At 42.6% G+C, this 13,803-nt stretch overlaps 1 protein-coding gene across 6 annotated transcripts in view; it reads right to left on the bottom strand.

The window, feature by feature from the left end:
• DDX50 (DExD-box helicase 50) overlaps positions 1-13,803 on the bottom strand; it is a 47,419-nt gene that overhangs the window by 17,929 nt on the left and 15,687 nt on the right. For all 6 annotated transcript variants that reach the window (XM_003258197.2, XM_030799156.1, XM_030799157.1 and 3 more), the window contains one exon: positions 10,782-10,931. In XM_003258197.2, the coding sequence (XP_003258245.1) occupies positions 10,782-10,931 (150 nt within the window). The remainder of the gene's footprint in view (positions 1-10,781; positions 10,932-13,803) is intronic.

Below are 13,803 nucleotides of genomic sequence, written 5' to 3'. Positions count from 1 at the left end.
CTGGGTGACACAGTGAGACTCTACCTTAAAAAAAAAAAAAAGAGGCCAGGCGCAGTGGCTCATGCCTGTAATCCCAGCACTTTGGGAGGGCAAGATGGGCAGATCATGAGGTCACGGGATTGAGACTATCCTGGCCAAAATGGTGAAACCTCGTCTCTACTAAAAATACAAAAATTAGCTGGGTGTGGTGGTGCACGCCTGTAGTCCTAGCTTAGGATGCTGAGGCAGGAGAATCACTTGAACCAAGGAGGTGGAGGTTGCAGTGAGCCGAGATCACAACATTGCACTCTAGCCTGGGCAACAAGAGTGAAACTCCATCTGGAAAGAAAAGAAAGAAAAGAAAAAGAAAAGAAGGAAAGAAAGAAAAAAAGGAAGAAAGAGAAAAAGAAAGAAAGAAAGGGACCAGGCAGGGCATAGTGGCTCATACCTGTAATCCCAGTACTGTGGGAGACGGAGGTGGGCGGACCGCTTGAGGTCAGGAGTTCCAGACCAGCCTGGCCAACATGGCGAAACCCCCTCTCCACTAACAATACAAAAATTAGCAAGGCGTGGTGGCACACGCCTGTAATACAAGCTTCAGGAGGCTGAGGCAGGAGAATCGCTTGAACACAGGAGGCGGAGGTTGCAGTGAGCCAAGATCGCACCACTGCACTCCAGCCTGGCGAAAGAGCAAGACTCCGTCTCAAACAAAAAAAAAAAAAAAGAAAGAAAAGAAAAAAGAAATAAATGGAACACTTTAAACCATAGGAGATATAATCCAAAAATACTATGTAGCTGGCTGGATGGTAAGGAATAAATTCAAGAGTGACACATAAATTTCTCGTTTAAGCAATGGGTAGATGTATTATTCAGCCCTAGGGAATGCTGGAGACAGAGTGGGTATAGGAGTGTAGAAAGTTAATTAATTCAGGTTTAGGAACATAAAGGTTGGTGTGTCTTTGGCCAGTAGATCTAGTATTCTTGAGGCAGATCCCAGTGAGAAAAAGATTTGGGTATCATTACCATATACTAAATGACTGGAGCCATAGGAGTGATTAGATCTACCTATACATATCTATACTTCTATATTCCTATACTAATTGACTCCTTGCTTCAAGAAAAGAAATGCACTATGCAAAATGCTTTAAATAAACAATTTTTTTTTTTAAATAAAATAGAGATGAAGTCTCACTATGTTGCCCAGGCTGGTTTTAAACTCCTGAGCTCAAGTGATCCTCTTGCCTTGGCCTTCCAAAGTGCTGGGATTACAGACATAAGCCATCATGCCCGGCCTATCTAAATATTAAAATGGTAAAAAAAGAAAGTAATTTTTAATACCACCTTTTTAATTTTATTTATTTTGGAGACAGGGTCTCACTGTGTCGCCCAGGGTGGAGTGCAGTGGCATGATCATTGCTCACTGTAGCCTCGACCTCCTGGACTCAAGAAATGCTTCCCACCTCAGCCTCCTCAGTAGCTTGGACCACAGGTGTGTCCCACCACACCTAGGCAATTTTTTTTATTTTTTGTAGAGACAGATTCTTGCTATGTTTCCAGGCTGCTTTTGAATGCCTGGCCTCAAGAAATTTTCCTGTCTTGGCTTCCCAGGGAAATTCTTTTAATTTCAAAAACATCCTTTTATTATTCATTTATTTTAAAGAGATGAAATCTTGCTCTGTCGCCCAACCTACAGTGCAATGGCAAAATCATAGCTCATTACAACCTCAAAATACTGCGCTAAGAGATCCTCCCACCTCAGCCTCCTGAGTAGCTAGAATTGCAGGCATGAACCATGGCGGCCTGCTCAAAAGTATCCCTTTAAATAGGAAGCTTATACAATTTCCATAATACATTTTAAGATGTTTAATTCATGCATAAGACTCCCTTTAAAAATACATCTACTATATAAATGAAATGCCCACGCTAGTCTCAAATTCCTGGGCTCAAGCAATCTTTCTGCCCTGGCCTCCCAAAGTGCTGGGATAACAGGCATGGGCCACCACACCTGGCTAATATATTTTTTTTAATTTACTTTTTCTTCACCAAAAGCAGATGAAATACCACTTCTTAAAAGCAGGACAATATATATATGTAAGTATGTGTGCATACATATGTAGGTACAAAATTATGCTAGTAAGTAGCACAACTGAGATTTAAACCCCAATCTGACTCCCAAGTCTATGCTATTAATCACTATTCTTTTCTCCTCCATGAAAAATATGTAGAATAAGAATCAGATCTGTAAGGAATACCAATATTTAAAGTATAGACAAGAATACAAAAAGACCTCACAAGAAACTGGGAAAGGTTAGCTAAAGAAGAAAATAAACCTTCGTGGTTATCATATAACCCAAGTTAAGAAACATATTTCAAGAGAAGAAACATCTAATTTTTGAAAAAAAGGTTATAAACAAATATACTTTAAATAAGTTGGATGGTTTTTCATAGTGAATTTTTCAATTGCAACACAGGTTTTTTTCTCATGCCTGTAATCCCAGCACTTTGGGAGGCTGAGGTGGGAGGACTGCTTGAGGCTAAGAGTTCGAGACCAGCCTGGGTAACACAAGGAGATCCTGTCTACAAAAATAAAAACTTAGCCAGGTGTGGTGGCGCATGCCTATAGTCCCAGCTGGTTGGGAGGCTGAGGTGGGAGAACCACTGGAGCCTGGGAGATTGAGGCTGCAGTGAGCCATGATCACACCACTGCACTTCAGCCTGGGTGACAGAGTAAGACCCTATCTCAAAAAAAAAGAACGCAGGGTTTTTTTTACTTGATAATTTGTCCTAAGAGGAACATACTACATTCATGATATCAGTGATGGTTTCCAGGTCTCCAACTTTCGAATAATTTTTTTTCCAAAAGTGTGTGTGTGTGTGTGTGTATCTCTGTGTGAGAGACAGAGACTGTTTAATGATTCATTCATTCATTCATTTAGAGAGGGGGTTCTTGCTGTGTTGCCAGAGACTGTTTAATGATTCATTCATTCATCCATTTAGAGAGGGGATTCTTGCTGTGTTGCCTGGGGCTTAATCGATCCTCCCGCCCCAACCTCCTGAGTAGCTGGGATTACAGGTGCACCACCAAACCCAGCTGGAGATCGAGACCACGGTGAAACCTCGTCTCTACTAAAAATACAAAAAAAATTAGCCGGGCGTGGTGGCGGGCGCCTGTAGTCCCAGCTACTCGGAGAGGCTGAGGCAGGAGAATGGCGGGAACCCGGGAGGCGGAGCTTGCAGTGAGCCGAGATCGCGCCACTGCACTCCAGCCTGGGAGACAGAGCAAGACTCCATCTCAAAAAAAAAAAAAAGGAATGTAGAAGGCATTTGTTTCTGGGGGAAACCAAGTAAAACTTGACTTTTTACAAGTAAATTACAATTTAAAAATAAAAACAAAAAACTATTCAGGTTCTGTAGTTAATCCATAAAATCCCATATAACTCGTAATGAGATACTACTAATACTTTCTATCTAAATAGCAAAGTCACCTAGCAGAATGGAGGATGGAGAATTCCATTCTCCAAATCACAGAAACAGATTATTGTCCACTGAAAGGGGAATTCTCCCCCAACCTTTGTAGCAAGACAATTTCTTCAAGACTAAAAAAAGCTTCTGCAAGACAACTGCTACTGAATATTTTAAAGCAACGAAAAGAAAGGTAAATCAATTACCCTCTACCACTCTTTCACTATTTACCATCTATCTGTTTATAGAGGACTTTATTTATTTATTTATTTATTTATTTATTTATTTATTTATTTATTTGAGACAGAGTCTCGCTCTGTCGCCCAGGCTGGAGTTCAGTGGCGCCATCTCGGCTCACTGCAACCTCCGCCTCCCAGGTTCACGCCATTCTCCTGCCTCAGCCTCCTGAGTAGCTGGGACTACAGGCGCCCACCATCACGCCCGGCTAATTTTGTGTATTTTTAGCAGAGATGGAGTTTCACCATGTCAGCCAGGATGGTCTCGATCTCCTGACCCTGTGATCCGCCTGCCTTGCCCTCTCAAAGTTCTGGGATTACAGGCGTGAGCCACAGCTCCTGGCGAACCTGTCTCCTAAAAAGATAAAGGCCGGGCGCGGTGGCTCGCGCCTGTAATCCCAGCACTTTCGGAGGCCGAAGCGGGTGGATCACGAGGTCAGGAGATCAAGACCATCCTGGCTAACATGGTGAAACCCTGTCTCTACTAAAAAATACAACAAATTAGCCGGGCGTGGTGGTGGGCTCCTGTAGTCCCAGCTACTCGGGAGGCTGAGGCAGGAGAATGGCGTGAACCCGGGAGGCAGAGCTTGCAGTGAGCCGAGATGGTGCCACTGCACTCCAGCCTGGGCAACAGTGAGACTCTGTCTCAAAAAAAAAAAAAAAGAAAAAAAAAAAAAGAGGGTCTCACTTTGTCACCTAGGCTGGAATGCAGTGTCATGTTCATAGCTCACTGCAACCTCTAGCTCCTGGGCTCAAGCAATCCTCTCGCCTCAGCCTCCCAAGCAGACAGGAATACAGGAACGTGCCACCACACCTGGCTAATTTTTTTTTTTTTTTTGGAGACAGAGTCTTGCTCTGTTGCCCAGGATGGAGTGCAATGGCATGATCTCGCCTCACTGCAACCTCCGCCTCCCAGGCTCAAGTGATTCTTGTGCCTTGGCCTCCCACGTAGCTGGGACTACAGGTGTGCACCACTACACCTGGCTAATTTTTTGTATTTTAGTGGAGACCAGGTTTCACCATGTTGCACAGGGTGGTCTCGAACTTCTGAGCTCAGGCAATCTGCCTACCTCAGCCTCCCAAAATGCTAGGATTACAGGCATGAGCCATTGCAGCTGGCCCTGGCTAATTTTTAACTTTTTATAGAGACAGTGTCTCATTATGCTGCCCAGGCTGGTCTCAAACTCCTGACCTCAAATGATCCTCCCACATCAGCCTCCGAAAGTGCTAGAATTATACGCATGCCTGGCCTATACTGGACATTTAAACATCAAAGCTAATACTACACAATTAGTTAAAATGACACTGGGGAAGACAGTGACTTTGAGTCTCTAGTTCCCACATAACACACATCAACTAGGATAACAAAACTAAAAATCCACAGACGATACATATAACAAATAACTGACAAAATGGTCTCATGATTTCTAAAATATGAGCAGAGGCTGGGCGCGGTGGCTCACGCCTGTAATCCCAGCACTTTGGGAGGCCGAGGCGGGTGGATCATCTGAGATCGAGAGTTCGAGACCAGCCTGACAAACATGGAGAAACCCTGTCTCTACTAAAAATACAAAAAAAAATTAGTTGGGTATGGTGGCGCATGCCTGTCATCCCAGCTACTTGGGAGACTGAGGCAGGAGAATCACTTGAACCCAGGAGGCAGAGGTTGTGGTGAGCCAAGATCACACCATTGCACTCCAATCTGGGCAACAAGAGCAAAACTCCTTCTCAAAAAAAAAAAAAAAACATGAGAGGGAAGGATAATTCTTGTATCTACGTGGGGGAATTTGCTAGTCCTAAGAACAGGCGATTCAGGGACCCAGTCTTTCAGGTCTGCCATCTTGAAAGCATAACGAAACGCTACCTGGAAGGCATATTCTCAAATTGTTGACAACAGCAGCTGAACCTGGGAGGATTTTTATATACTTGAGGGTGATTGTGAGGAGCCAGAGTTAAGGTCTGCAGGGATTGGAGCAAGCTGGGGCCTATAAAAACTTTCTAAAATAACAGCCAATGCTCACTTTCCAGGACAAAGCCCCATACTGAGGAGAAACTGCTGGACAGAGGATCTAAACTAAGGATGCCAAGAATAACAGGATCAAAGAAAAAAAAAGATACAGAGAAAAGTGAGGAAAGACATAGCTAGAACTAGAAAGTAAACTTTTTTTTAACAGCTTTACTCAGATATAATTTACAGACTATATTTTTAAGCACTAACAAAAATAACAGAAGCAGCAGCTCTAGAGCTGTGACGCCAGAAGTATTCTCACCAATGCCTTCCCATCTGAAGTTCAAAGTTTAACTTAATTTAAAAATGAGCAGGCCGGGCGCGGTGGCTCACGCTTCTAATCCCAGCACTTTGGGAGGCCGAGGCGGGCGGATCACGAGGTCAGGAGATCGAGACCACGGTGAAACCCCGTCTCTAATAAAAAATACAAAAAATTAGCCGGGCGTGGTGGCAGGCGCCTGTACTCCCAGCTACTCGGAGAGGCTGAGGCAGGAGAATGGCATGAACCCGGGAGGCAGAGCTTGCAGTGAGCCGAGATTGCGCCACTGCACTCCAGCCTGGGCAACACAGCGAGACTCCGTCTCAAAAAAAAAAAAAAAAAAATGAGCAACAGAAGAGATCACAGTCAAATCTCACAGAAAGTAATTAGGAAGGAAAAAAACAATAAGCAGAATAAGCTGGGAGCAGTGGCACATGCCTGCAGTCCCAGTTACTCAGGAGGCTGGTGAGAGAGGATCCCTTAAGGCCAGGAGTTAGAGGCTGCAGTGTGCTATTATTGTGTCTGTGAATAGCCAAGGCACTCCAATGCTGACAACATGGCGGGACCCTGTCTCTTAAAAAAAAAAAAAAAAAAATTGGCAGACACGGTGGCTCATGCCTGTAATCCCAGCACTTTGGGAGGCCTAGGCAGGCGGATCATTTGAGGTCAGGAGTTCTAGACCAGCCTGGCAAAAATGGTGAAACCCCATCTCTACTAAAAAAAAATACAAAAATTAGCTGGGCGTGGTGCCAGCGACTATAATCCCAGCTACTCTGGAGGCTGAGGCAGGAGAATCGCTTGAACCTGGGAGGCAGAGGTCACAGTGAGCTGACATCACACTACTGCACTCCAGCCTGGGCCACAGAGCTTGCCTCTGTCTCAAAAAAAAAAAAAAAAAAGCAGACTATCTCCACAAATAAAGGGATCTAGAAAAGCTTATCCACAAAACAAAAGCATACCATTTTGAATGAACTCAAACAAACGTATATGGCCGGGCATGGTGGCTCATGCCTATAATCCCAGCACTTTGGGGAGCCAAGGCAAAACGATCACGTGAGGTCAGCAGTTTGAGACCAACCTGGCCAACATGGTGAAACCCCATCTCTACTAAATATACAAAAATTAGCCAGGTGTGGTGGTGCGTACCTGTAATCCCAGCTACTCTGGAGGCTGATGCATAAGAATCGCTTGAACCTAAGAGGCAGAGGTTGCAGTGAGCCGAGATCTTGCCATTGCACTCCAGCCTGGGTGATAGAGTGAAACTGTTGTCTCAACAAAAAATTAAAAAATAATAAATAAAATATACATATATATCATATATTGGCTGGGCACAGTGGCTCTCGACTGTAATCACAGCACTTTGGGAGGCAGAGGCAAGTGGATCACTTGAGCTCAGGATGAGAGCAGCCTGGGCAACATAGGGAGATCCCATCTCTACAAAAATGAAACTTAGCCAGGCATGGTAGCACGCACCTGTGGTCTCAGGTACTCAGGAGGCTGAGGTGGGAGGATCACTTGAACCTGGGAGGTGAAGGCTGCAGTGAGCCAAGATCATGCCACTGCACTTGAGCCTGGGTGACAGAGACCCCATCTCAGAAAAAAAAATAAAATATATATTACATATATTAAATATATAAATAATATATAAAATTTTTTAAGTTATATATACACACACACGCAAACACAGTTTTTTGTTTTTTGTTTTTTTAAGAGAAAGGGTCATACTCAGCCAGGTGCGGTGGCTCACACCTGTAATCCCAGCACTTTGGGAGGCCAAGGCAGGCAGATCACGAGGTCAGGAGTTTGAGACCAGTCTGGCCAATATGGTAAAACCCGTCTCTACTAAAAACACAAAAACTAGCTGGGTGTGGTGGCACGTGCCTGTAGTCCCAGCTACTCAGGAGGCTGAGGCAAGAGAATCGCCTGAACCCAGGAGGCAGACAGGTTGCAGTGAGCCGAGATTGTACCACTGCACTCCAGCCTGGGCAATAGAAGGAGACTCTCAAAAAAAAAAAACAAAAAAAAGGGAGAGAGAGAAAGGGTCATACTCTGTCACCCAGGATAGAGTACAGCGTCACGATCATAGCTCATTGTAACCTCTAGCTCCTGGACTCATGAAGTTCTCCCACCTCAGCCTCCCGAGTAGCTGGGAGTACAGGCACACACCACCACCTCTGGCTAATTTTTTTATTTTTTGTAGAGACAGGGTCTCGCTATATTGCCCAGGCTTTTCTTGAACTCCTGGGCTCAAGCAATCCTCCAGACTTAGCCTCCCAGAGTGCTGAGATTACAGGTGTGAGCCACCATGCCTGCTAAAAGAAAAAATTTTAATGCTATAGTAAAGAACAAAAATCAAGAAAAACTTTTCAGTTTTTCAATGAGATAAAATAACTCAAGAAAGAAGTAGAAATAAAAAATAACTTTTCACAAATTAAGACTATACTAGAAAGAGTAAAAGACTGAATAAACACAACAGATTTCTTAAAAATGCGAAATTTTGAGGCATGTGTAGTGGTGCATGCCTACAGTCCCAGCTACAGGAGCTCAAAGCTATCAAGTGCCATGATCACATCTGTGAATAGCCACTGCACTCCCATGTGGGCAACACAGCAAGATCCTGTCTCTTAAAAAAAAAGAGAAATTTTGAAAACTGAATAAGGAAAAAGAGGAAAAAGATTTGATGTGACAAGGGAGATTCAAAAAAGACAGCCAACATATGCACAACAAGAGTCTTTAAAGAAGAAAACCAAAGCAACTGTAAAACCAAATGCTAAAAATTGTAATTCAAGAAAATTTTGCTGAAACTTTTAAAAAATACATATGAAACTACAAATTGAAAGTGTACACTGTGTACCCAGAAAAACTGACAAAGAACACCACCAAAATATATTCTAGTAAAACTACTGATTTTTAAAGGAAATCACTTAGAAAAAAGATTTTAAGAAAATCACATATAAGGAAAAAAGATTAGACTGGCATCTCACTTTTTATAGCGATGCTTTATTCCAAAAACAGTAAAGTAACATATTTAAGACAATGAAGGGAAGAAAATGTGAACCAAGATTTCATATACAGCCAAAATAATTTTCAGGTACAAAGTCACAAACAAGATATTATCAATAGGCGATACTGTTTCCATAAGCCCTTTCTCAGGAATCTACTCAGTAACAAGTCACAAACAACAAAAATGACTGGAGAGACACTGACATAAGGACTGATGGCACTGATTATTGGTGGATGTTAGCATCACAAAAAGAACTAGACATATATACCTCCTGCTGGAAGTACACCACCTATGAAGTAGTTCTGCCCAAAACAAACAAACAAACAAACCTGAATATTCAGAAAATATAGAAGACAGAGGAACACGTTAAATGACATCATGGGGAAGCAATACTCTAGATTTATGGCAATGTAGTTTCTTAAACAAAAAAAGCTACAAAAAATACATAAAGGAGTAATCCATATATTAAAAGCAACTTAATAATCACACAATGTAAAAATCTTATTTGGACTCAGATTCAAGAAAACAAACAATAAAAGAAAATAACCATTTGTAAGACAATTGATAATGTGAAATGAATTAATATTTCTAAATATTAATTTTTTAGATGTGATAACAGTATTGGTGTTTTTTTTTTTTTAAATCCTTTTCTTTTAGAGATACATACCCAAACATTTATGGATATAATAGTATGATATCTAGGGTTTGCATCAAAATACTTCTGAAAGAAGAGGTAGATTAGCATATAAATAAAATAATTACTGAAGCTGGTGGATGAATACATAGGGGTTCATTACATGATTCTATCAACTTTTGTACATGTTTGACATTTTCTTTAAAAGCTTTTTTTTTCTTCTTTTTTTTTTTTTGAGATGGAGTCTCACTGTCATCCAGGCTGGAGTGTAGTGGCACAATCTCAGCTCCCCGCTACATCACTGAACTCCTGGGTTCAAGTGATTCTCCTGCCTCAGCCTCCTGAGTAGCTGGGATTACAGGCGCCTACCGCCACACCCAGCTAATTTTTATATTTTTAGTAGAGATGGGGTTTCAACATGTTGACCAGGCTGGTCTTGAACTCCTGACATCAGGCGATCCACCCACCTCAGCCTCCCAAAGTGCTGGGATTACAGCCATGAGCTACCGCGCCCAGCCAAAAGGTATTTTTTAAGAAAGAAAAAAACACATGGATTTAGTATTCTGATTTATTAATTTAATAAAAATTTGTAGTTTTGTAATACAACTCTAAAATATTACCCTCTCTTACCCACAGAAATTCATTTTGTTTCAACTTATATTTTCCAGATCACATTTTCAAAGTCTTAAAAAAAAACTGATAAAATCTGATAAGAGGTCAGGTGTGATGGCTCACACCTGTAATCCCAGCACTTCGGTAGGCCAAGGGGAGGGCGGAATTGCTTGAGCTCAGGAGTTCAAGACCAGCCTGGGCTACATGGTGAAATCTCATCTTTACAAAATATGCAAAAAATTAGCTGGGCATTGTGGCATGCACCTGTAGTCCCAGCTACTCAAGAGGCTGGGGTGGGAGAATCACCTGAGCCCAGGAAGTCAAGAATGCAGTGAGCCATGATTGTCCCACTGCACTCCAGCCTGGGCATAAGAGGGAGACCCCGTCTCAAGACAAACAAACAAAACTGATAAAATTCTATTCTGTCTTATCAGGTCACAGGGTTACAGGTGTGAGCCACCACGCCCAGCCTTACAACTCAGTTTTGAGAATGACTATCAAATCTGGTCCACAAAGGACAATATAATTTTCGTTCAGTGATTCATCCCCATAATTTCAATTAGAGAAAGCATGAAAAAAAGACTTACCTGTTTTATGTGTGGATTCATAGCCATTTCAGTTACATTCTTCTTGGTCTCACAGAAAATAATAGCCCTTCCTTCAGACCCACTGTAGACTTGAAGGACATCTCCAATAACTGCTGGCCTCTGAGACCAATGACACTGGATGGCCAAATGCTTTGAAGAAAGAAAATATCACATTATTTGTTTCATTAAAATTATTTTAAAATACTTCTCTTGTGTATTTTTTCTATCTGGTCAAGAATTAGCCTTCCTGCGAGACTGTAAGACAAAGACTCTCCTCAACAGCACTTAAAAACAATATAGACAAATGGTCATCAATAAACTCATGAAAGAATAAACAAACTGCAGTATATTCAAACAGAATACCATTCAACAATTAAAATAAACCAACTACTGATATACATGGAACAATATGAACCCTAAAAAAAATGCCGAATAAAGTCTTACAGAAAATGAGCACATACAGTATCATTCCATTTATATGAAGTTCTAGAATAGGCAAAACCAATCAATTGTGGAAGAAAAATCAAACAGTGGTTGTCTCTGAACTGGGGATACTGACTGGGACGGGGCATGAGGGAACTTTCTGGGATGATGGCAATATTCGATATGATGATAAGGGTTTGGGTTACACACATATGAATTTTTCAAAAATAGGCAAATGTACACAAGAGTTTACATTTCGGCCGGGCGCGGTGGCTCACGCTTGTAATCCCAGCACTTTGGGAGGCCAAGGCGGGCGGATCACGAGGTCAGGAGATCAAGACCACAGTGAAACCCCGTCTCTACTAAAAATACAAAAAATTAGCTGGGCGTGGTGGCGGGCACCTGTAGTCCCAGCTACTCAGAGAGGCTGAGGCAGGAGAATGGCGTGAACCCGGGAGGCGGAGCTGGCAGTGAGCCGAGATTACGCCACTGCACTCCAGCCTGGGCGACAGAGCAAGACTCCGTCTCAAAAAAAAAAAAAAAAAAAAGAGTTTACATTTCATTGTACATAATAAAAATTATATGAATGAACCTCAAAAACATGCTAAGTGAATGAAACAAGACATAAAAAGTCACAAATTGTACAATTACATTTACAGTCATGCGTTGCTTCATGACAGGGATACGTTCTGAGAAATGTATTGTTAGGCAGCTTCATCGTTACGCAAACATCAAAGAGTGTACGTACACAAACCTAGGATATTGCCTACTACACACACCTAGGCTATATGGTATGTCCTACTGCTCCTAGGCTACAAACCTGAACAGCATGTTACTGTACTGAACACTGTAGGCAATGGTAAGTATGTGCGTCTCTAAACATATCTAAACATAGAAAAGGTACAGTAAGAATACGGCATAAAAGATGAAAACTGATACACCTGTATAGGACAGCTTCATTTTAATCTTATGGGACCACCATCGAATATGTGTCATCGTATATATGGTCCACCACTGACCAAAACATCGTTATGCAGCACATGACTATACATGAAATATCCAAAACAGGTATATCCATAGAGACAAAAAACAGACTAGTGGTTGACAGTGGATAAAGAAAGGAGGGAATGGAGGCTGGGAACAGTGGCTCACGCCTGTAATCCCAGCACTTTGGGAGGCCAAGGCCAGTGGATCACCTGAGGTCAGGAGTTCGAGACCAGCCTGGGGAACATGGTGAAACCCCATCTCTACTAAAAACACAAAAACTTAGTCATGGGTGCCTGTAGTCCCAGCTACTCGGGAGGCTGAGTAAGGAGAATTGCTTGAACCTGGGAGGTGGAGGTTGCGGTGAGCCAAAATTAGGCCACTGCACTCCAGCCTGGGCAACAGAGCTAAACTGTCTCAAAAACAAAACAAAAAAAAAGGAGGGAATGGGGAGTAACTGTTTAATGGTTGCTGGGTTTCCTTCCGGTGTGATGAAAATGTTTGGAACTAGATAGAAATGATGGCTGTAGGCCGGGCACGGTGGCTCATGCTTGTAATCCCAGCACTTTGGGAGGCCAAGGCGGGCGGATCACGAGGTCAGGGGATCGAGACCATGGTGAAACCCCGTCTCTACTAAAAATACAAAAAATCAGCCGGGCGTGGTGGCGCATGCCTGTAGTCCCAGCTACTCAGATGGCTGAGACAGGAAAATCACTTGAACCTGGGAGGTGGAGGCTGCAATGAGCTGAGATCATGCCACACTGCACTGCAGCCAGGGCGACAGAGCAAGACTCTGTCTCAAAACAAAAACAAAAACACAACACGAACAAACAAGAAAACCCATCACATCTTTGAGTGGTGTTAACAGTAAAAAAATAAGTAAAAATAAAAACCACAGGGATGCAAATCAGCAAAACAGACCACGGGAAACTCATAAGACAAATGAGTTTTTGTTGTTGTTGTTTTTTGAGACGGAGTCGCACACTGTCACCCAGGCTAGAGTTCAGTGGTACAATCTCAGCTCACCGCAACCTTCGCTCCTGGGTTCAAGCGATTCTTCTTTCTCAGCCTCCCAAGTAGCTGGGACTACAGACATATGCCACCATGCCTTGCTAATTTTTGTATTTTTAGTAGAGACAGGGTTTCACCATGTTGGTCAGGCTGGTCTCGAACTCCTGACCTCAGGTGGTCTACCAGCCTTGGCCTCCCAAAGTGCTGGGATTATAGGTGTGAGCCACCGCGCCTGGCCAACAAATGAGTTTTTTCAACAGAAAATTGCAAAGAAAAAAAGGAACTATAGATTATAAAATGTTTAAGACTCATATCAATCAGTAGCAACGTAAGAATTGTATTTGGATCCAGATTCAAACAAACTATTTAAAAAAGACAGCGAGGGCAATGTGCACACTAGGTATTTAATGATATTAAATAATTACTATGCCAGGCGCAGTGGCTCACGCCTGTAATCCCCGCACTTCGAGAGACCAAAGCAGCCGGATCACTTGAGGTCATGATTTCGAGACCAGCCTGGCCAACATGGCGAAACCCAGTCTCTACTAAAAATACAAAAAATTAGCCAGGTGTGGTGGTGGGCTCCTGTAAACCCAGCTACTCA

This window comes from Nomascus leucogenys, chromosome 18, assembly GCF_006542625.1.
Source record: "Nomascus leucogenys isolate Asia chromosome 18, Asia_NLE_v1, whole genome shotgun sequence".
NCBI lineage: Eukaryota > Metazoa > Chordata > Mammalia > Primates > Hylobatidae > Nomascus > Nomascus leucogenys.
The sequence above is the reverse complement of the archived record's forward strand: the minus strand, read 5'-3'. Positions and strand labels throughout refer to the sequence as shown.